The 24,853-nt window shown below is 42.4% G+C and overlaps 1 protein-coding gene across 2 annotated transcripts in view; it reads left to right on the top strand.

Annotated features, from left to right (window-relative positions):
* Positions 1 to 24,479, top strand: part of MAMDC2 (MAM domain containing 2) — a 141,504-nt gene extending 117,025 nt beyond the window's left edge. The window contains exons 12-14 of one of the 2 annotated variants that reach the window (XM_059411887.1): positions 17,055 to 17,314; positions 23,194 to 23,278; positions 23,426 to 24,479. In XM_059411887.1, the coding sequence (XP_059267870.1) occupies positions 17,055 to 17,314; positions 23,194 to 23,278; positions 23,426 to 23,490 (410 nt within the window). In that variant the 3' untranslated portion in view covers positions 23,491 to 24,479. Of the gene's footprint in view, positions 1 to 17,054; positions 17,315 to 23,193; positions 23,279 to 23,425 lie in introns of those variants that run through there. The other variant, XM_059411888.1, reaches the window with a different exon arrangement.
* Positions 24,480 to 24,853: the final 374 nt, after the last annotated feature.

The following is a 24,853-nucleotide window of genomic DNA, read 5'->3' as shown; positions in this document are numbered from 1 at the left end:
CTCTTGCCTGACTAAGAAGAGGTTGTGCAGGCTGGTCCTACCCCTGACCTTCCATTCTGTCTTACTGCTTTAGCTGGCTGATGCTGGGACAGTGTTGCTTCCATAAGACAGGATGTTGCAGAGATTCAGCATTGTTCCAGTAGAACAGATAGGCATGTCCAGCATGGAGTAGAAGATTCTAAGGGGGCTCTAAGAGTCTGTGAGGCTGTCTCTGGAAGACCAGGGGCTTAAAAAGATAATCCAAAGACCTGTGTGTTACTACCATTTTGGTTGGGAATAGTTTATTGCCCTTTGTCACAGGCAAAATCCACTTAGGGCTAGCTTTAAGAACAACTTGATGCAGAAGACGAAACTGTGCGATCAGGAGCCAGTTCCTCTCCTTGTCCAACCTTCTGTCTGGTTTTCTTGGTTGTCTCCAGTCTTAGGTAGGCTTTCATCTCATGGTAGCAAGACCACTGTAGCAGTTGCAGGTTTTTCAACATTAAATCGAGTGGAAAGAGATAACTCAAATAAAAACACAAAGCTGAGTCTCAGTGGCTCTGACCAACAATGTCTTAAGGGCAAGGTACTGCCAAGCTTGTTTTTTTGTTTTTGTTTTAAAGATTTTATTTATTTATTTGACAGAGAGATCACAAGTAGGCAGAGAGGCAAGCAGAGAGAGAAAGAGAGAGAGAGGAGGAAGCAGGCTCCCTGCCAAGCAGAGAGCCCGATGCGGGGCTCAATCCCAGGACCCTGAGATCATGACCTGAGCTGAAGGCAGAGGTTTAACCCACTGAGCCACCCAGGCGCCCCTCAACCTTGTTTTTGAATCCCCATAGGGCTTAATCTTCTACCTCATATACCACAGATGCTAAAAAATGCCTTTAGAATGAATAAATGAATATAAGTCCTCCCTGACATGAATAGCTAGCCATGGGGTGCCTGGGTGGCTTAGTTGGTTAAGCCCCTGCCTTCGGCTCAGGTCATGATCCCAGGGTCCTGGGATCGAGTCCCGCATCCAGCTCCTTGCTCGGCGGGGAGCCTGCTTCTCTCTCCGCCTCTGCCTGCCACTCTGCCTGCTTGTGCACTCTCTCTCTCTTTCTGACAAATAAATAAACAAATAAACAAATAAATAAATAAATAAATAAAATCTTAAAAAAAAATAACTAGCCATTTATTTAACGAGACCCCTGGAAAACAGGATAGTGGGAAGGTATCTTTTTATTACAAGAGGAGTAGAGAAAGGTCAAGATCGAATCAGCTTGAACTGGAGCCCACTGGAGCCCACTGTAGTCATGATGTGGTATCTTTGTGCTTTTATCTTGGGTGGGAGGAGGGTTGATAGTTTTTCTTCCTTTTCCCAGAGACCCCAAGAAGGCTAGCGGTAGCAGATCTGAGAAGAGATACTCTCAGAGGGAGCTATGCTGTGGTATTGCCACAGGGGAATGTTCAGGGCAACAGGCCGTGGAATGTCTTGGACATGGACGAGAAGGCAAAGCAAAAACAGTAAGCAGTGGAGGGAAGGGGTCTTTGGAAAGAGCAAGGAGGGTCACCACACTCCAGGAGGTACAACAGACCATTGAACTTTGGACTCATACCCCACTCACTGGCTATGAAACCGTGAGAAAGTTATGTCAAATCTCTCCGTTTCATTTGTGTCATCTCGAAAATGAGAATAATTATAGCTCCACGCCTCCCTACTGCGTTGTAGGCTGGTTGAGAGGTTTGGGACGAGATTGCTGCTAGGGTCCAAATCTTAGTTTCACCTTTGAATTTCTCTAAATCTCATTTCCTTAGCTATATGTGGAACAATGAGTACCTACCTCACCGATTGTGGGGATACTTGCGTGCGCATCATTCATATTTGAGACAGTATCCAAAACATACTTAGGATGTGACCTGGTATAGAATAAATGCTCAGTTAATGCTCAGTTATTCGCTTGTTCCTTCACTCAGCAAGTATTCATTGAGGTCTACTATGTGCCAAATCCAGTTTAAGTGCTTGGGAAACACGGATGAACAAAACAGACAAAGCAGTCATTTGCTGTCACGGAGCTTCTATTCTTGTGTGGTGTGGTGTGGTGTGGTGTGGTGTGGTGTGGTGTGGTGTGGTGTGGTGTGGTGTGGGGTGTGTGTGTGTGTGTGTGTGTTAAAAAGACTTTCTTAAGAAGGCTTTGCAGTCCAAAAATAAAACTCCTGGTACAATTTTCTGAAACTTTAAGTCAACTCAGCAAATATATAATCAGTAATTTAGCTGTATAAGATTAAAGGTCTGTTACTTTATTTAAAATAAATCTTAGCTCTTAAAATTTATTCCATAAAGTACATATTTCCCTGTAAATTCCCTACATATACACAAGAAGTAAAAAGTAAAAGTTTTTTTTTTTAAAAAGCACAATTAAAAAAAATTAAAAACTGACAACAGAAACCACAGTAGGAAGGATTACTAATTAAAATCAAAAAGTTAGAAATTTCTGGTCGGGCTCCCCTTTGCCCCCACCCCACTCCTTCCAGCCTGTCCCCTGTCAACATACGAAAAGGTAACTGGTTAGCCCCTAGAGGGAGTAAAAATGTCACCATTCTATTCTAGTCTAGTAGGTGGGGACAGACAACAAAGACTACACTTAACTATAAATTGTATAGTATGTTAAAAAGTAAAAATAGCTATAGAAAAAAAAAGGAAAGGGCAGGGGAGCTTGGAAATTGGGAGGAGGAGATGAGTGGAGTTAGCTTATCTAAATAGGAGAGTCACAGCTGAGCTCTTTGAGAAGGTAACCTGGAAAGAGCTGGGGTAGCTATGCTAGTGTGTATCTGGGGGGAGTGTTCCAGTGGGAAGCCCCTTAAGTGGAAGCAGGCCCAGTGTGGCCCCCCAATAGCAATGAGGTCAGAGAAACAATCGTCGGCCAGGACTTGGCCTTCTCGTTAGTTAGAAAGACCTCAGGTTTTACTTTCCCTGAAATGGGAAAATGCTGGAGAATGTTGAGCATAGTGAGAAAGTGACCTGGCCTGGTTTTGAGGGGATCGCTGTGGCTGCTCTGCTGAGAAAAGACTAGAAGTGGAAACAGGGCAAGAGTGAGGTTGGAGAGCCCTGTGAGGATCTGGCGAGGCATCCAGGGGACCGACGGTGATGATGATGAATGTACAGTGAGGGTGGATGTACCAATGACAGTGGATCGGTCCAGGGGGTCAGAAGGGGTGAAATTCTGGAATGTTTTGAAAGCGGAGCCGGCAGAATCTCTTGATAGGTGAAATGTGAGTGAAGAGCAGGAGAGGAGTCAAGGATGAGTTCAGTGATTGTTGATCTGAACAACTGGAATGTGAGTTGTTGACAACTCAGTAGAGGAGACGGGATGGAGAGGTTCGTTGGGAAGATCAGGAGCTCAGTCGTAAATATGTCAGATTTGAGGTTCTTGATGGATATTCAAGGGGAGATGTCGAGTGGGCAGTCGGGGGGCCAGGCAAGAGGGCTGAGCTGGAAGTTTTTGGCATATGGATGGGATTTAAAACCATATGACGGGGTGAGATCTCCAGGGGAGCCCTGGTAGACCCAAAGGTGGACCAAGGCATAAGCCTTGGAGACTCCAAAGTTCAGAAGTCAGAAGAGGAAGAACCACCAGAGGAGAGTGGCCAGTAACTCTGATGACCCAGTATGGAAGTCGCTCCCACAGTGTTTGTGGGTAGTAGGGACTCAGCAAGGATGTCCCCGCCCCCTTCCTCGTCTCCATGACTCCTCCTCCCTTGGCTCTCTCTTCACTGGTGGCCGTGGCCGTGACTGCCCCCCCGTCGCTCTCATGCCAGCCCAGTGGTACTTACCTAATCCTTCCATCCTTCCATGGGTATGTCACTTTTATCTGCCCCACGGGATTACAGATAACCCGAGGGGCACGTATATGGACTCAGCATGGCCTTGCTAATGCTGCCTTACTAAACTACCCCGAACACACCTGGGCAGCTTGATTAAACACCAGAAATTTATTTTCTCATGTTTACGGAGGCTCAAAGTCCAAGCTCAAGGTGTTGAGAGGGCTGGTTTCATGCTGAGGCTTCACCGATGGGCTTGCAGATGCTCTCCTTCCGGCTGTGTCCTCACATGGTTGCCCATTGGCCCTTGTGTCCATGTCCTGAGCTCTTGTCGTTGGATTAGGACGCACCCAAACAACCCCATTTCAACTTCATTACCTCTTGAAAAGCCCAATCTGCAGACACATCCACAGCCACAATCTGAAGTACTGGAGTTAGGGCTTCAGTGTGTGAATTTTACAAGGGCACCATTCAACACATAACAGAATCCCTCCCCAGGGTTAGCTCAGAGTGCTGAGCACTGAAGGAGGAGACACAAAATGGCCTTTGTCCTGCCACTGACATCCTTCTGCTGAGATAACCTGAGTCTGTTTAATGTGTATACCGCATTCTACCCCCACCCCCTCTGCACAAAATGTGACAACCTAGGAGAAGCACATTCAGTGGACACTCAATGACTCATAAGTTTTCTCCTTTATTTGCCTTTTGCCCAGTTTATAGGGCATGCATTAGTTAACTTGGTGTGGCTTTGTTCAAAGAAAAATGATATGATAGTGTTTGCTTTGTCTCTGTAAACGTTGAAGGACATTTCAGCTGGCTGGATGTTCTGCAAAGATTACAATGCAAAAACATCTTTTTTTTTTGTAAAGATTTTATTTATTTTTTTGACAGACGGAGATCACAAGTAGGCAGAGAAGCAGGCAGAGAGAGAGGAGGAAGCAGGCTCCCTGCTGAGCAGAGAGCCGATGCCGGGCTCCATCCCAGGACCCTGGGATCATGACCCAAGCTGAAGGCAGAGGCTTTAACCTACGGAGCCACCCAGGTGCCCACAATGCAAAAACATCTTAGTGTGCCCAATATTCACTCCCAGCAAATGCTTTTTAAGCTAAATGAAATTCTCTGGTGCACAATCAGGAGAATTCTGATTTTCTTTTTCCAGCACATTGCTGCTAGGGTCTGCCTTCTTCTTCAGTCTTTATTTCACCTGTTTCGATGCAAATTTTTAAAAGGTTCTCAAAGTGCCTTTCAGTTTTCTAACTAAAGAAAATCTTTTACAGGTTCGATTTTATTATGCCTATCTACAGTAATGCAGATGAGGCAACGGAAGTTTGCTGAGCGTACCTACATACATAGAATTAGATTGAAGGTGTTTTGGTTTTGTTCTCAAAATTACTTTAACAGTTGCTTTACTGGAGAAATAATGTTAGCTAATGATCATTTATGGACCATTTGCCATGCGTAGGCACTATGCTGGGAACTTTATATCTTGTCTTAGTCCGTAGGAGCTGGTTTAACAAAAGTGCTACAGACCGGATGGCTTAAACAACAGACATTTCCTTCTCTCACTTCTGGAGGCTGGGAAGTCCAAGATCAAGGCACCAACAAATTTGGTGTCTGGTGAGAGCCTGCTTCCTGGTTCACAGATGGCCATCTTGTCACTCTGTCCCCACATGGCCAAAGGGGCAAGGGCTCTCTCTGGGCTCTCTTTTAAAAGGATACTAATCCCACTGAAGAGAGTTCACCCCTCATGACCTAATCAGCTCCCAAGGGCCCTGACCTTCTAATATCATCACCTTGGGGGATAGGATTTCAACATATAAATTTGGGAGGGGGCACAAACATTTGGTCCATAAACACATCCTTACCACAAAGTAAGTGGAAGTAAAGTGAATGGATGGCCTATTTTTCACATGAGAAAACCAAAGCTCAGAGAAGTTAAGTGTTTTCTCTGAGGCCACACAGTAGTAACACATAGAGTAGGGACAGAATCTCAGGATCCCAGTTTCTAATGCCCATATTCTGTTCACACACCCAGTCTCACCAGAATTTCCCTGCCTTGTGTGACACTAAGAGACCACAGACGACCTGGAAAGCTGTGACAACTCATATGTGAAAGGCACAATTCTTCACATAGCACCATGATCTCACCCCAACACCTTTCAGTCAAAGAGGGGTATTTTCTGTTGGAAAGGATATATTCAAACTGATGGTATTTTTAGACTTCTATAGAAAAGCATCTAGCAGAAAGTAAATTCTTCTCCGAGCTATTTCTGATGTCAGCGAACCCCTGTTGTCAGTTGAGCCTGCACACCTGTTGCATTTCCTCAGTCCTGAAAGGGTGGCTGCTTCTTTCTCTGGAGTCCAGTGGCTGGAACCCATATATAGGTGGATATATTGGCTCTCAGATCACAATGGGTGACAAGCATCACCCATTCAAACATTGAAGCAAATAAAGTCCCCTTTAACACACTGAGTTGTTCCAGCCGCCAGTGTCACAAGCTACAAGTCTATAAGATGAAACATCTTAGAACTGGGAGCAGTCCTAAATCCAGACACCCTGATTTCTTCCCCATTTTCTGAACTTCTACATGCCTTGTGCACCGAATAATTGCCCCCAAATTATAAGTAAAGTAATAAGGGTCAACTTCGAGAGATACGGATCCACGTAGAGAGAAGCAGCTAGCTCTCCTTGGGAGCGTCTTGAAGGGTGACTGAGAGCTCACCACGAAGAATGGCTGGCAGGATGAGGTAGCATTTCAGAACCAGGGAGAGGCATGTTCGGAGTGTGGAACTGCTAAGTATCATGGCAGCTTCGGGGAACTGTAAATGATTCTGCTGGGCTGGTCTACAAGCACACTGTCAGCCAGGGTTCCCAAGACACTGGAGTCCAAGGTACAAGTTTGTATTCAGGTTGTATTTTTGGACGTGTGGTCCCAAGGAGCAGAAGTGTGCAGCGAAGGTAGCAGACCCAGGAGGGAGGAAGAGCTGCTACTTGGCCACGGCTGTGTCCAACTGGCTGCTTGATCCTATGGGAACCTCTCAGAAGCCAGGGAGGTTGCCAAAAATATTTTGGTGCTTTGCAAAGCCCCTCCCTGTCTCTAGCCCCCTCCCCACCCGCCATCCTGCCAAAGATATCCTATGATCTAGTCTTTTTCGTTAAAAATGTTTGGTCAGTCTTTTGTTAGTTTCAGTTGTTAATACTACCTCAGACGGCTGAAATGTTAAACAGTTGTTTAACTGATTGCTTTTGACAAATGCTCTGGAGAGAAGGCTGGTCTACCTTAGTCAAATTACATCCAAAGTCAGGTCTACTTCAGTCAAATTAAATAAAGAGAAGCCCTGTGAATGGAACTTTCTGGTGCTTTGCCAAATAAGTCAAATAATGATATTTTCTGGGATGGGGTTTTGGGTAGCTCCAAGCCAGTTGTGCCCCTTGCAGAATTGCTGTAGGCTACTGCTTTTTCCAGATATCTTGTTTGGAAAGCTCCTGGTTTTCAAGTCTGTCTAGGAGTAGGAGAGATGGAGATGGGATTAGTGCAGATACAAAGCTCACCTTTCTTTGAAGGGTTGTCATTTTTCTTGAATCAACACTCTTAGATTGTTGGATCCCGTTAGTTAATTTCCAGAGTTTGGAATAAGTTGAATTGACAGGTTGTTTTCTGTTTTGTTTTGTTTTGCTTTTGCCAGTGTTCCCATTGCTTTGGTAGAGAAACACATTTTTCAGAGGACGTTTCTCTGACATTCTCAAAGCTCCACATCCCTCCCCTGCCCAAATTCTTTCTCTTTAACAGATTCAAATTCTTTGATGAAATTCATCTCATCATCTAGTTCTTGGTCATAATACTAAATCCTCCTATTATTAAATTATTACAAAGAGTTATTCTGCACTCCTAAAAAGTCTAATAGCTCCATAGCTGGGTCTCCTGCGGTTCTGTTTCTATTGTCTCCTCCACCCCCACACACATACTTTGGCCAGTTTCTTGAAATATCTGGCATTTTAATTGAATACTGGATGTTGGGAATGAAAAATTATGGAATCCTTGGTGGTGATGTTTTTCTCTCCAGAGAGGATTCCATCTATTCTTGAGTAGAACAGGTCACCTCGGTCCAGTCAGAACTGGGCTAACTTGAGAGGGTGTTGCTTTGCTGGATCAATGTCTTGTTCTCCACTACGCCTGGGGAATATGCTCTGAGAGCATACACTAGGGTTCTTTCGGGAACCCTCCTCTTTAATGTGTTGTCCTAGACTTTAATTTTTATCTCTCTAGCTGGTGAGATTACTGAAAACTGTTTTATGTTTGACTTCCTGGCCCTTGCCCTCTGTAGCTTAAGCATTTGGCCCATGACTCAAGGGAAGATTGCCAGGTGATGGGCTCACTTTTCTGTGCCTCTCTTTTCTCAAGAAACTTGGCTCTAAAGCCCTGGCTGCCTTGGCAACCCAGAACTCCAGTTATTATCTTCCCAACCCAGTGAGTGCTGTTGAGTTCTCTGCCTCCTGTTAGCTGCTCTCTGCTAAGCTTCTAAACTGAAGGGGCAGATGCCCCATGGGGAAACGGAGAATGTTGAATTCACTTTACTGACCTTCTCCTTTTCCTAGGATCTTGGCCCTCTTGAACCTTTGCTACTTGGAAAGTCCTCTGCTAGCTCCTAAACAGGTGCTTTCTAAAATATAGAGATGTTTTCCATTGGTTTTCCAATTCTTCTCAGCAGGAGTGTAGGTCTGCTACAAATTACTCCACGTAGCCAGAAGGGGATGTCTCTGGTATTTCATTTTTTGGCATCATTTAAGAACGTGATTATTATACTCAAAATTTGAAGGTATTTGCTTTTCTGTGCCAACCAATCATAGTGACTTGAATGAGATCTTTGTGTCTCTGGCCTCTTTAAACTGTATTCTTTAATTGATGCTTCTGCCTCTTTTACCCAAGGTCTTGCTGTATCTGAGATTATCTTGTTGTAAGATATTCTGTCCTTTAGGAAGGGGTAGTAGGAGGAGAATATTAAAATTTACATTTTACTGCCTTTGGCTATAAACTGCCTGAGAGACTATAATTCTCTACTCTTTTCCCTTTATAACTCTCAACCCCGAGTAGTAAATATTGGAGACAACTAACATAGTAAGAAAGTACTCAAATGTCTTTTATTTAATTATCATGGAAACCACCTGATGATCACCTAATATTTTTAAAAGGTGATTTTTATAGCAAATGTAATGTTGCATAGATGGACATCACCAGAATTTCTTTCCAGCAGAGAAAGAATAAGAAATAAGAGTAAGAAAACTTTAATTGACTCAGTAAATTTTTAACAGTTCATTGATTTGTAGGATGCTAGAGGTAGATAGGATCCTATAGATCATCTAAGGCAACCTGGTCATTTTTAAATATTAAAACACTGAAACTCGGGCGCCTGGGTGGTTCAGTGGGTTAAGCTGCTGCCTTCGGCTCAGGTCATCATCTCAGGGTCCTGGGATCGAGTCCCACATCGGGCTCTCTGCTCAGCGGGGAGCCTGCTTCCCTCTCTCTCTCTCTGCCTGCCTCTCTGTTTACTTGTGATCTCTCTCTGTCAAATAAATAAATAAAATCTTAAAAAAACAAACAAACAACAACAACAACAACAAAAAAACACTGAAACTCACTCAGAGGAGTTTTAATTATCATCTACTGGGATCCTAGGATAGCAATAGCCAACATGTCTATGATTTAGATCTACAACTTCAACAGTTATGGAATAACATCCGAAAAAAATCTCCTACTGCCTGCTTTGTTGATTTATTGCTATCTTTGTATTTAGGTCCTAACAATATTCTCTTTACATCTTTTTACATTACAGGCAATAAAATAATGGCAGTATACAAAATGGCAGAACTCCCTAACTGGTACATGAGTAAAATCATAAGTTCAGTCTCTGGGCCAGCAACATAGTATCTTTCTCCTTAATGACTGGAGGGTGTTGGTTTGGTGTTGGTGACAACAGAATCCTTTTTGAATGCAGTGTGTTCTGGGACTTTCAGAGGATATACCTGTACTTGCAGAATGCAAGTGTTCTACCTTTTTACTTTCCATCCTTAAAGTCTATCCATTTACACTTGGAAGAACACGCACAAGAAGAAAGTAGGAAGAGGAAAGGCATACAAAGCTGTTTACAGACAATGCATTGGACAGGCAGTAAATATAGGCCCATCAAATAAAAAGAGAAGCCCACAAAGCCACATGCCCGGATGGACATGCGGGTTCACTATGTGTTTACTAGACTCAGTACACGGTCATACACAAGAATTTCAAGGGAGCTGTCATTCCTGATTCACTGTCTGGCAATGCAGTAAATCTTTCCAAAATCTAGTGGTGTCATCTAGTAGAAAGACCAATGAAAGTGAGCCAACTCTGCCACTTGTTGCCTGCCTAGGCTGGGGCATGGTCATCTAAGTTCTCTGAACCTCAGTTTCCCCAGATGTAAAATGAAGTTAACAGCAAATGTCCTGCTAATCTCTTAGGGTTGCTATGATGACCACAACTAAGATCAGCTCCACTCAAATGAATCGTACTGTTATTTTTACAATTTTAAAAAATATTTTATTTATTTGAAAGAGAGAGTGTGGTGGGCACACACCAGCAGCAGGGAGGGGCAGAGGGAGAGGGAGAGAGACAAGCAGACTCCCCCTGAGCAGGGAGCCCAATGCGGGGCTCCATCCCAGGACCCTGGCATCATGACCTGAGCTAAAGTTACCCCTGTTATTTTTATAATTAGTGGAACTCTTATAAAATGTGATGTTCATCTCTGGGATGATTTCTTGGGTTCATTGTTCTGCATCATCATGTGTGCTTTTATAAATAGAAAACCATGGCCTATGACTATGGGTACAATGACTTGGTAGTAACCAGAACACTTGGCAGACCTTAAAGCAATGTTTTCCAAACTGCCACTGGGTAATTTAAGTGGAATGTGGATGAATATTTTTTAATTTGGTACTCGTATCCATGTATAGGAAAAATACCTCACCAGTCCATCAAACCCATTATTTCCCAGATAATAGCTTTTTTCATGCTAATGTGAAGTTTCCTATTCGAATAAATGTATTTATAGAATAAAAATGGAAACTATTTGCTGAAGAATATTAAGGAGATAATGCTGCAGATATGTAGACAGACTAAATCAAATCATGAAGTTGGTATTTGTTGTATGACTAAAGTTTGGGAAACATTTCCAAAGATTAAGTCAGTCACGCAGCTCCTAGGAAAATAACAACCCCAAACTCTCGCCGTATGATTTGGCTCCTCCATAAATGAAATAATACAGACATTTGTGACAGATGACTCTGGACCTGCCTGGCGAAGGGAGGGTCTCTGTAGGATTTGTCTTTTCTGACGCAGGTGCTACTTATTTACAAGACAGGAAAGACAGGTCTTAAAGTTCGCAGGGTTTTATTGCCTGTTGGAATTTTATTAATATTTATGTGCCACCATGCTCTCAGAATCCTCCCAAACCTTAGTTTTAGTTGCCCTGGAGGTTACAGGGATTTTGTGGCCCAGAGATGGTGGGATAAAAACATAGGTCACTATCCAGTTAGGTGAGAAAATGTCTTCAACTGTAACATTTCCTAGCTCACGGGAGTCTACCAGCTAATAGATGAAAAGCCCTCCAGGCCCTCCTGCCCACGGCTGCTTTCTAGAAAAGCAGCTCCTCTTCATTTTCTTAATGACTTCCAGAGAGAGACAGCATCCTTTTCTTTTGTGATATTGTTCAATGTTCCAGTAAGTCTTCCAGATTTCTGATAATTAAGGGCGAAGTCTTTATTTCTAAGAACACTCCCTCTTGTGTGATAGAAATATCAAGGATGCACAAAAATACAAATAATGACATGTATTTATAAAATTATGCTATCTGACAAAAGAAACTCACAATTATATATGTAATGTGTTTGTTATACAGCTGAAATTTATTAGCAGTTGAATTCTGGTCCTTGTCTTTTTTTTTTTTTTTAAAGATTTTATTTATTAGAGAGAGGGAGAAGGAGAGAGCCTACAAGCAGGGGGAGGGGCAGAGGGAGAGGGAGAAGCAGACTCCCCACTGAGCAGGGAACCCAATGCGGAACTCAGTCTTGGGACCCTGGGATCATGACCTGAACCTCAGGCAGATGCTTAATCAACTGAGCCACCGACTGAGACACCCAGGCACCCCATGGTCCTTTTCTTTTAAAAATCGTAGTAGTTGATAGCCAGACAAGAAAGAAGGCTACCTAGCTAGTCTGTAACCATCTGAGATGTTAGCCCCAGATTATCAAAATCTCCAGTGTCGTCCAATCCTTCTCTGATCTATCTTATCACACTAGTTCCTGATATTGCCAGATCCTACTTACATAAAGAAGGCTTCGATGGCAAGCTGCTGTTAGAAATTGACATATACATAACACAACATTTACCAGCTTAATAATTAGCAAGTGTGCATTTCAGTGGCGGTAAAGTCCATTCACACTGCTGAGCGACCCTCACCACCATTCATCTCCAGGAGTCTTTCTTTCCCTTTTCCCCAAACTGAAACTCCATCCCCTTTAAACACGAACTCATTCATGACAAGCTTTAAGAATCATTTAGAAGGTATAATAAAAAGCAGTTTTAGGCGGACACATTTAGCTGTGGTTCTGCCCAAAGTTCTGATGTCTTCCTTAATTTCCTGATTGTTCAAACTCCTCTTCAGCTTAATGAATGGAGTTTAGCTGTTCAGTTCCTGTGGCTCATACAGCCCCCTCGAGCTCCTTCCTGGCCCTGGTGAGAGGGGGCAGGCACCAAGACTGAAGGAACAGCTGCTTTACTGTTCCAAAATTATGAATATGGTGTGTGTCTCAACACATCACAGTTGCTGCCCAGAGAACAGATGGGACCCCAATCTCCCCGTAGACCCACTGGAACCCCGTCTTGAATGTTAAACAATGACCCACAGAGAAAAAGTGATTTCAGTTAATAATCTCTTCCACAGATTGGAATCCTTCATGTGCGCGAACACGTGAGCTGGTCTGAGGTTTCAGCACTGGGGCTCCCTGGCTCCCATCCAGGGCTTGTGTTTGCTGAGACAGACAGCATTTGGAGTTATAATGTGGCAAAGCTTGTCAACACATGGGGCTTTTCTCTGCTTTCCAAACACATGCGAGACAGACTGGCTCTCTGTGAAGCTCTGATCTTTTCTGGGGAAAGGAAATGTCACATGCAAGTCAAAAGGAAGAACATATTTGGCATCAAGAGGAATAATCAGTCTGTGTATCAGAGAGACAAATTCGGATCAGTTGACAAATATGTTAAAATTGTTTGTATGTATAGATGTTGATTGAGATTGGTTTAAATCGGTATTACCTCATGGAATATATGTATGTGCTTAACATAGAAATGATATCAAGGATTTTTGGAGAGGCTAACATCACTCCAGAAAAATAGACTGGTGTTAGTACCCTAGAAAGACACAAGGAAGGTGTTGTACTCAGATCCCCCTGGATGTTACCTCTGTCTTCCCAAAGTGGAATAATCACATAGTCCCAAAGCCTGGGAGATTTCCTTTCATACTTTATGGTCTGAAACACAAAGATCTCAGGAACCAGAGATGTGAGAAAATGATTTCAGCCTAATACCTGAGACCCAGAGGAGTACCAGCTGAAAGCATTTCCAGAGAAATGCGTCACCCATTGGATGCTAAATGGTTAGTGCATTGTACCTAGAAAAGAATGGATTTCATTTAATCCTGGGGATGATTGGGGTTTCTCTCTCTTCTGGGATCTCAGACTAATTCTGTCTGGGGCTCATACTGTTACCAGTAGGATGCATGCTGTCATCACTAGAGGGAAGGTGAGCCTTAGGTCATCTTTCACTCATGATGGGTCCATCGCTCCCTCTCCATTCTGCAAAGATGTCCTGTCTCAGAGCCCTGATGCTCTCTACTTTCCATTTTCCCCAGTGACAGCATCTTTTAGAGGAGCCTGCTTTTCCTCCCTGAGAGTTTCATCTTTAGCCAAGGTCCTTTATTTAGGATTCAAGTGGGCTCCTGAGAACCCGAAAGCCAGATACAGAAATTATTTTTCTGATTTTATTCTTACTTTTTTGGAGGAAATCTTTTTTAGGTTAAACATGCAATATGGTAGGGTTTCAGAGTACTACACCACTAATTTATGTATAGGATAGCATGGGATACCTTTGTGCATGGTTAGGTGTTAAACCGTAGTCATTTTCAAGCTTTGACCTTATTCTCCATAGAATTAAATACACCCTTGTGCAGCACCTGTGTGGCACACTCAGTGAAGCATTCAAGCCTTGATTTCAGCTCAGGTTGTGACCTCGGGCCGTGAGATCAAGCCCCATATCAGGCTCTGCACTCAGCGCAGAGTCTGCTTGAGTTTTTCTCTCCCTCTCCCTTTGCCCCTCACCCCTCCTTCTGGCTGTCTCTCAAATAAATAAATAATACACACACACACACACGCACACATGCACGCTTTTCTATTAGGATGATGTGTATCTGTATTTGTTCACATCCAGCCTAGCTTAAGTTAGAAAATGTTAAAGAAAAGAATAATGAAAGTTCCTTTCATTGCTGAAAATATAAAAACCCCAGTTCAAAGGTCCTGGGGTGACAGCATTACCTACGATATCCCAGGAACAGGTGTAGTACTCTGAAACCCTGCCATATTGCATGTTTAACCTAAAACAAGGTGGCCACGCAACACAGAATGAGTAAGAAGAAAGGTTGTAGGAGAGAACCGTGATAGAAATCAGAGGTAAGAATATTGTTAGCAATTATAGGGCCCTGAATGCCATTCTCAGGCCTTCAGCTTTTACTCTGAGGGAAACGCTGTATCAATGGAATCAATGGAAGGTTTTGAGCCGAGGAGTAGTTAAGATTCAGCTTCTGTTCGCCATGGGTACTATGCTGAAATGAGATTAGAGAGAGCAAGGGCAGTGACAGGTGTACTAGCTCGCAGGTGCTGGATTAATCCAAGTGAGAAGTAACAGTGGTTCGGGCCAGGTGGTAGCAGGGAGATGGTGAGAAGAGAAATGACTAGATTCTGGATGTGTTTTGAAGGCGGAGCAACAGGACTTCCTGACAGCCTGGGTGTGAGAGTGCGGGGAAGAAGGGGCGGCTCAGGACTTGGGGTCTGGCCAGCCAGAAAGGTGCAGTGGGTTTTAGGGTGTTCAGCTTAGGGGTTAGTTTTAGACATGTTCAGCTGGAGGTGTCTATTTGAGAAGAAGGGGAGATGTCCACTAGACAGTCTGAATAAGCACATCTGGGTTTCAGCGAAGGAGCTGGAAATTTAAATTGGTACTACAGTAACATACGTAGCATTAAAAGCCTGGAACACGATGAGATCGCTTACGTAGTCCGTGAGAATAGAGCAGTTTGAGACCAGGGCCTTGGAGCACTCCAAGGGCACAAGGTCAGAGAATAAAGGGTGAACTAACAAAGGAATGACCAGTGAAGTGGGAGAAAAGCTAGGACAGTAGAGCGTCCTGCAAACCAAGTTAAGCAAGTTCTTGTAGGGGGTGCCTGAGTGGCTCAGTCGGTTGAGATCCTGATCCCAGAATCCTGGGATTGAGTCCCGCACCTGGCTTCCAGCTTAGGGGGAGTCTGCTTTTCCTCTACACCTACCCACTGCTTGTACTCGCTCTGTCTCACTCTCTCCCACTTTCTCAAACAAATAAATGAAATCTTAAAAAAGAAAGAAAGAAAGAAAGAACGAACTTGTTGGAGGCAGAAGTGATATTTTATCGTCAATGCTATAAATGAGACAAGAATGACAAGGGCTGGGTATTGACTGTTGGTTTAGTAATGAGGATGTCATTGGTGAACACTCCAGAAACACTGGCAGTATCATTTGTAATATTTTTAAAGGAGATACTGGGGAAGCCTGGTTGATGAAGGCCCCGTGACTCTGATGACCCAGTTTCGCAGGGTGACAACTTTACCGAGTGGAACACGGCGGGAAAAGGAGTGCGTGGTGCATACAATTTGATAAGACCCACCTGATCAGGACTTTTTCCCCCACCTCTTGAATAGCCCATGGAACTTCTCAGGTCTGGTTTGTTGAAGTGGGAGAAAGAAGGAGTGCCCTGAAGAAGCATAGATGTAGCTTCTGATCAATTCTGGTTGGGATATTTTAAGCCTTGCATTTGGGGAAATGACTAGAGCTAATTAATTAAACATCTAACTGTAAAGAAAGATGCCCCTAGAGACCATTTCACTGGCATGCAGTATTTGGGCTCTCTTTCTTTTTACCCTCAATTCAGCCATTAATTTCTGCATAAATAATAACAGAACACTGCGTCAATATTATGTTTTACATCATGTATATTAAACAATCAGCATTGGCCAAGAAGACAATAAAAATGCATGCAAACATTTATGCATTGTTTTTCATGTGGAAGAGACATCAACTTTTATCAAATGACCCAGGGTTAAGAACTACAGAATCGGAATCCACGGCCTTTTTTTTTTTTTAAATGAGCCTTGGGTCTACGGAATTATATCACTGGGGCATTAATCTAGAAATTGGTATTCATATATTACCTTATTTCAGTGGCTGGATGGTAATTATTAACAGTAACCAGTTATACAGGGGGATGGGGGGCCATGGCTGATTTGTAGCTATGTCTGCTTTCTACAGGGCAGTTAGGTCCATCATGGCCCATTTCAAACTACCAACATGAAGTCATTTGGACCTGTCAATTGAAGTCACCCAGTGGACTCTTGGGAGCCAATGGAAGCTGGTTCCAGGACACCACTGTTTTATTTGTGTGCAGACAAATTAACATTAAAAGAGAGGATAATTCCTTAGACCGGGATCAAATATTAGACCCAAGACTTGAACCCAGACTTTCATGACTACAAAATCCATGTTCTCTCCCCAAAACCCATGTCTGGAAGCTCCAAAACATTGTTCATGAATTAGTAGGATAAATACCCATGTGTTCATCAGCACTTCAGGGACATAAAGCTAGTATTATAATAATAACATTAATTGCATCCTATATATTGAACTGAATTTTAAATTATTAAGTGAAAAAAATTATTTTGATGGTTTAGATTGGGTAGCATATCTATTCCTCTAGGATTATATTCTCCAGAATTATAAAATCCTTCATCAGGATGATGGTCAAGTCACCCATTTACTCTAATTTGTTCCCAGCAACACCACTCAGAAGAGAAAGAAGGGAATATTCCTTGTGCGTGCATGTGTGTGTGTGTGTATATGTGTTTGTGTGTGTGTGTTTGACAATACTCGATTTTGTGTTGCTCTCCAGGCTACTACATGTACATCGAGGCCTCCCACATGGCGTATGGACAAAGGGCACAGCTCTTGTCCTGGCCTCTGAGAGGAGTCACCGGAAAACAGTGCTTGACCTTTTTCTACCACATGTATGGAGCAGGGACTGGCCTGCTGAGTGTCTATCTGAAGAGAGAAGGTGAGAGTGAAGGGTCCCTCTTATGGAGAAGACGAGGTGAGCAGAGCATCTCCTGGCTGCGAGCGCTGATTGAATACAGCTGTGAGAAGCAACACCAGGTAAGCCAGAGGCGACAAGAACCAAGTGATAGCAGGTGGTCCTGTAGGCTTCTGCTGTTCTTTCTTCTTCTTGCTACCCAAGGGAATGTCTGGTCCTTTCTGGGGGTCATAGATAAAGGCAGTAGTTGTTTAAGAGTAAACATAATTAGTCTCTGCTGATTAAATCTCAGTAGTGAAAGGGAGATGAGGCGTGTAGATGAAGCTTTGGGTAGTTATGCACGGAGTGATTTTTGCGACTCCATGATGAAAGGGTGGCTATTTTTGTCTTGGCACATTCTGAGTGTCAAGTGCATTCTGTGTGTCGTGCATGTCTCCAAAATGGTCCCCTTTGCTTCTGAACATGGTATTACCTAATTAGTTGTTCCAGCTGCATCCCTACCCTCGTCATTACCCACACGCAAGGGCTTCTGTTGCAAGCCTCTATTTAACAGAGTGCATGGTCCAGAGGAAATGTTCAGCCTCTGTCTGCAGTGACGTGGAAGAAGCTGAGTCCCAATCCTAAGTCCCGAGTTTCGTGTGCGGTAGGAGACCTCCGCCCCATGGTGTCCTGGTCGTGAGTGAGTCTAGGCAGCACCAGGAAAGAGCCTTTCACATTCCAATCAGTGAGGTTGAGCAGCCAATCCAGTCTAAAGGTGGGCGGGAGCCTCTTGGCAGCCACGGTCTTGAGCCTCCTCTGAGCCAAAGCTCCAAAGGGAGAGAACCTTCAGACCCCGCTGTTCCTGAAGTTGCTCCATGGAATTCTCCGACCTTCCACAAAAGCACTGTTTCCCCCTCAGTGTTCGGACTAATGAACAGTCTTGGGTCAGCTCCCCTTAACATTAACTACTGGCTGCTTGGCTAAGCCCAGATCTTCCTGGGCAGAGGTCTTCACAATAAGGGCTGCATGTTACACCATCGTCCAGCCTCAGGGAATTGTCTGCAGATCTGAATGGGAAGGGTTTGCCCCAGCTCCGGTGGGCCAGGTGGAGCAAGTGATAGCGGGAACATGAGCCATTATCTGGGGATGGCCCATTACCTTGGCACGGATGAGACTGAGTGAAGAGTAACAGCCCCAGGAATGGTGTGGCTAGTACTTTAATTTCTGTTTCAGAAGGGAAGTGGAACATGCAGGAACTTACTAATGTAACTGACCATCATTCTGAGAGGGTGGATTAATTTCCTTAGGCTACTGGGGCACTCATACTGCTCCCCTACTCCCGTGTTCTCGAAGTGTGGTCCTGAGGCCAGCACCTGAGGCCAGTGCTTGAAATGCAAATTCACCTAAAATGACATGTACCTAAAATACACATTCTTGGGCCTCACCTTGGAACTACTGAACCATACTCTGTGGGGGAGGGGACCAGAAATCTGTGTCTTAGCAAGCCCCCCGGTGAGTCAGATGCACGCTAAAGATGCAGCAGCATCTCTGTCCTAGAGTGAGTGAGTCTGAGTCTTTCTGGTGGAGCCTGAGCATTGATGTTTTTACAACTCCCAAATGTTGCTGGTGCGCAGGAGTTCCGGGACTTGAGTTCAAAAGAGCAGGGGACTTCTCAGCATCTAAACCCAAGGAGCTGAGTCCAAGGCCTTGAATATACTAGACTTGCTGGTGGTTGGTTGTTTGAAATAGTTTTTTTATCCCAACGTAATCAGACATCTTGGGTAGCATCTTGAGGTGTTCAAGGTCATTTTCAAGTTCAAGGGTACAGAATGGCCTGGAGGATTTTTAGCTCACGACGTGGAAAGAAGACTCCACACCATTCCTCTTGTCTTAAAATGGAACAGATATGAATCTGTCATGAGGAATTTCCTTCTGGATTTAGTGTTTCCCTCAGGAATCCCGAACGACTGTCTGGAGACCAGGCTGAACTAGTTTTTCCAAAACATCTTAGTGTCTAATAAAACACAGACACGCCCACGCAAATAAATCCGCCATCTTCTCCGTGCCAGGCACTTACAGTGCTGGGAGCTGTACATAGGCTCTTCCGGTTGATCTTAGAGCTCCCTTCACAGATGGAGAAACAATGTCCAGCCGGTAAGTGGCAGAGTGAGAATTCAGTCCCAGATCTGATTGGTCCCAAAGTATGTATCCCTAAGCCACGACTTAACACTTCCTCCTACCGTGGAGGTTCCCAAAATACTCATTCCCCTTGGTGTCATAAGCACTGGGTGATCTTGGGGAAATCCTCATCCTCTCTTAGCGTGTTTATACATTTTCAAAATGGGGTAATAATTCCTGCTGCGTTGACATCACCGGAGTTAGAGGGTCACATTAGATTATGTATGTGAAAGGGTTTAATATATTTTAAAGTCACAAAGTATAAAAGGATATTATTGTTTCTAAAAATATATTCCCTCCCAAATATCTCTGGTCTCTAATTCATGTCGCCATGGCAACCATGGTATTCTCAATAGTTACTTTGGCATCCAGACTGAGTGCCTAAAGTATGAGACCAAAATATCTCATTTTAATAAAGATTTATTGACCGCTTGCTATTCTAAGTGCTGGGGATACAACAATGAATATAACATGTAAAGCTCCTCCTCTTTTAGCTGGCATTCTAGTGGGGAGAGATTGAAAATGTAAACAAAAAATATATACTGTACCATGATATGATAATAAGTGCTATGAAAAAAAGTAGGTCAAGCTAATCAGGTAACAAGATCAAAGAAGTGTCAGGGTGTAATCCTGAAAGGTCTTGGACATCATGGTACAGTTTGAAATTTATTCCAGAAGCAATGAAGAACCATCAGATGGTTTTAAGGTAATGCAATTTGATTAATATTTTTAAAGGATCACCCCAGCTACTACCTGGGGAGTAGACTGGAGGGAGGCAAGGAGACTTTGGGACTACTGCAATAGTCCTGGCAGGAGTGGTAGCTAGGAATATGTGGCAGGGGTGAGATGTATCAGAAGCCCACAGGACTTCTTATGTATGGCATGTGGGGTTTGAGAGAAAGAGGCAGCAAGGTGACACCACGGGTTTGGGCCTGAGCAACCCCTCGAATGGAGTTATCATTTACTGAGATGGGGAAGGCTTTAGGTGGGGCATATCTGGAGGGTGAGGGCAGTGTGCACAGGAGAGGTTTTTTGAACGTGCAGAGTTTTCACTGTCTGTTAGACATGCACTTGGGTATGTCAAGTAAGTGGTAGGACATGAGTCTGAAGTTTAGGGAAAAGAACAGGCTGGAGGAGTCAATGTGTGTGTCGTCGGTGGGGGTGGGCAGGTGCAGATGACTCTCAGAGTGCTGTAGAAGTGCTGACATTTGAGATTCATCCTAGAGGGGAGGTAAGTGGGTGGCCTCCTGACGACATTCCCATCATCCAACCATCCTTGTAGAAGAAATGCATCAAGCGGCACAATATTAATCGTGCTCCTTCCTCAGGGTTTAATAAAGTGCCAAGCCACCCTTGACTTGCTATCGATCAAAAACACGAAGTGATTTCATTTCCTTTGGATTCCTTGCTTAACCTTTCCTCCTCGGCTCTCTCTGTTTTCCTCCCTGGGTTCTTTTATTTTGATGCCATCGAAAGAATGAGTTCTTATGAATTCATTCATCATCAGATGAATTCTTAGCTCATTGAAATATTTACATCATTTATATTGTTCATTACGCTACCTCACATTTAGTAGGAATAAGTACATGCTGGGTACTCACCTAACACCAGGTTTCCAAATTCTCTTGCTCGTGATATACTCAGTCTTCCTAGTTTTCTCCTGGTGCCACTAGAGCACAAGTGATACCTAACCGCTTTCATTTATTAAGCTGTTTTCCAGACAACTTAGTGAGTATTTATGTCCTAACGACTTAGTAGCCATTTGAAAAAAATAATTGCTAAACCGAAAGAAAAAATAAATTGTTCTCTAGTTCTTAAATAACCACGATTATTTAATAATAGAATGTGTATCTGCAATACAAGGCAGAAATCATAATGGTATAAAATAGTTATCCCTCAAGTATTAAGGAAATTCAAAGGAGAAAGTTGTATGAAATCAAGTGCTTGGTTCAACTGCAGACTGTTCTGAATATAATTCCATCAGGTAATTTGTTTATTATGTTTCCATTGTAGACTTGGACGTCAAAAACCAGATTTTATTGATGTCCAGAGAACCAGAATGCTTATTAACTGCCCTCATATATCCTCCTATCTGGATGTGTTAGGATATTTTCCCCCTCTTCTAACTCTACTTATTTGGAGTCTTGTTTGGGATTGTGTCCTTAGAATTTTTAATAACGTTATATTGCCCATTTCTGTCATTAAGGCTTCTCTGAGTCATTAATTTCAAGATAGTTTCATATGCTTATTAATTATCCACTTTATGTTCTTTGATTTAATTTAAATCATAAACTAGTGCAATGGGGAGTCATTTCCTCATAGAATGAGTAGAACAAACGTGTCTTCTGGAAAGTTTTCATTACCCACAAGCCTCCCTACAGTATTCAGTGGTTTATTAACCATTGTTGGGTCGGCTTTAGAACTGGTGATGTAATCTCTTCTCCCTAGAACCTGAAATTTGGATCAGTTATTTTCTTCTCAGGATCTAAAGTTATGGAACTGCTTCTCTCCTCCTAGGTTGTTCTTGGATGTTATGGTATCTAACCTGATAAGTGAACCATTGTCCTTTCAGTAAAGCTAATGATTATGCTTTGCTGTTCATTCATGATCTCATCGGTCATGTTAAATTCTCCCACCTGGTACCAGTATCACTGTAGATTTATGGAGAGCCTAAGAAAGCTTAAATTTCTGGCCCATGGCTTTCATAGGCCCTATGAATGCTAGGACTAGAATATTCTAGGTGGGGAGGGGAAACCAGGTCACCACCAGGGAGCATTTCTGGGAAATTACGTAAAGAAATCTCAGAAGAAAGGGACCAAAATCTCCAAGGCTCTAGTAATATACTGGGAATTTCTTTAAAATCCTAAATAAGTATTCTCTTTGGTACCTAAATTTGAATTTGTGATTTTGTATCACTTTTCTTAAAGGAGGTTGAAAAACAGTCTAAGCTTCCAGACCCACACAGCTTGGATCTGCCCTTGACGAATATTGGTTTTTTGTTTTTATTTATTGTTTTAAAAATGTTTTATTTAAATTCAATTTAGCTAACATATAGTATTTTATTCATTTCAGAGGTAGAATTTTGTGACTCATCAGTTGCATACAACACCCAGTTTTCATTACATCGAGCGCCTGCCTTCCCCAGTTACCCCATCCCCCAGCCACCTCCCCTCCAGTAACCCTGTTTGTCCCCTAGAGTTAAGAGTCTCATATGGTTAGTCTCCCTCTCTTTTTTATCTTAATTTCATTTTTCCTTCCCTTCCCATATGTTCATTTGTTTTGTTTCTTAAATTCCACGAGTGAAATCCTATGGTATTTGTCTTTCTCTGACTGACTTATTTCGCTTAGCATAATACCCTCTAGTTCCATCCACGTCATTGCAAATGGTAAGATTTCATTCTTGTGGGTGCCCAAATAATATTCCATTGTATATGCACCACGTCTTCTTTATCCATTCAGATCTCAATGGACATCTGGGATCTTTCTATAGTTTGGCTATCGTGGACGTTGCTGCTATAGATATTGGGGTGCAGGTGTCCCTTCAGATCACGATGTATCCCCTGGCTAAATACCTCGTAGTGCAATTGCTGGGTCATAGGCTAGTTCTATTTTTAACTTTCTGAGGAACCTCCATGCCGTTTTCTAGAGTAGCTGTACTGGTTTGCATTCCCACCCGTAGTGCAAGAGGGTCCCCTTTCTCTGAACCTTGCCAACATCTGTTGTTTCCTGACTTATTAATTTTAGCCCTTCTGACTGGTGTGAGGTGGTATCTCATTGTGGTTTTGGTGAGTATTGTTTTGTCAGGATGACTCTATTTCTAAATGCAAACTTCATTACTTTTCAGGTAATTTTTGAAGCCATTCGGGGACTGTCTCTAAGAAGTGATATTGCCATTGATGATGTTAAATTTCAAGCAGGACCCTGTGCAGGTACCAGTATGTTTCCCGATGATATCAGCTTGCTTAAAAAGGGATTTTGTAACAGTGTCAAATCATAAGAATGCAAATTAAGCATTTTTTTACAACAAAAATAGAAAAAATTACTATTGTCTATTTTCTATTTGTCTTTCCTGACAGAAATGGAAGATTTAACCCAGCAATCATCGGGATATTCTGAGGATTTAAATGAAATTGAGTTTTAAGAAATGATCTAAATTGGATAAACTAAACAAGAGCCATACCTCTCTTCCATCAAAATGAAACCAAAACAGACGAATACTGGACAGTCTTAACCATTTCACAAGTCATAAAATGACTTCACAGCACAGCACTCTTTTTCATTACTTTTGCAAAAAATACTGACTCAGGGCTTTTTGTTTTGTTTTGTTTTGTTTTCCTTTTTGCGTATGACAACTGTTCCGAAAGTACAGGCTGTTGATTTTGCAAAGATCACACATCTTAATTTTGGTTCCAGTTAAAAATACAAGTGTACTCTACTGCAGTCATTTTAAAGTATGCAAATGAAGGGCACAACAAAATGTGCTCATTTAGCTCTGCATTCAGTGAATGTATTGGGAGGAGACTTAAGTCTTGCGGGTTTCTTTTTGAATTTCAAGTGTCATAACTATTTTTAAAGTAATAATGTGGGGTGTCAGTAGTATCTGCTGAATGAATGCAGTTTTTCATGGTAACAAGTCAGTCTAAGAAAATGAAATCTTATTTCCTATGTTTTATTCATAGAAAGGGAGTATTCATTTTTTTGGAGTATCAATTTTTAAATATTTTTACCATATGTGATAACAAAGGATCTTTTCATGAATGTCCCAGGGTAAGTCAGTATTAATTAATGCTGTATTTCAAGGCAATGCTACTTTCTTTTTCTCCCCCTTTGAACTACTTTTGAAAGTCACTCTGAACACATGGATTAGAAATTGCACTCTTTTTTCTGTAAAGCAAGCTTGAAAATGTTTATGGACACACACCCCAAAATTTTTAGGTTGTGTTAAGCAGTTTTACTGGTTGTTTTTTTTTTTTTTATAATAAATGTCTTGGTAAGGTTTTGAGTAATATGAATTCAAGCAGATATACTAAACTACTGCTTTTTATTTACATGTTTAGAAAATTGTACATACATGTTTGTATACCCAAACAGCTATTATAAGATTACCTAATAAAAGGTTATTTGAAAGTCTTTTCCCTAACAGTTAACTCATTTCTATGTTATTTTTCTTGTTCAGAAGCTCTCCGGTACACAACTGCTGATTCTAGTTTGGATTCCTGCTCTGCCACAATTAAGTTCTTCTTAGGCCTTCTATTAGTGATATAAGCACTGGATACTTTGATACAATAATTAATTTTTAAAGTGTTTTATTTTACGTAAGCTAACTTAATTTTCCACCAACTTTTATCTTATTAGAATATAAACATCATGAGCCTAGGGATTCTTGCATGTTTTGTTTACTTTTGTAGTCTCAGTACCTAGAACAATGTCTGGCATGTAATAGTCGAAACAGTCGAAAATGTGTCCCTGGCCAGTGAGGACATATAAATGTTTGTTTAATGAAT

This window comes from Mustela nigripes, chromosome 9, assembly GCF_022355385.1.
Source record: "Mustela nigripes isolate SB6536 chromosome 9, MUSNIG.SB6536, whole genome shotgun sequence".
In the NCBI taxonomy this organism is placed as follows: domain Eukaryota; kingdom Metazoa; phylum Chordata; class Mammalia; order Carnivora; family Mustelidae; genus Mustela; species Mustela nigripes.
Note: the sequence above shows the minus strand (reverse complement) of the source record. Positions and strands in the feature narration are given on the sequence as shown.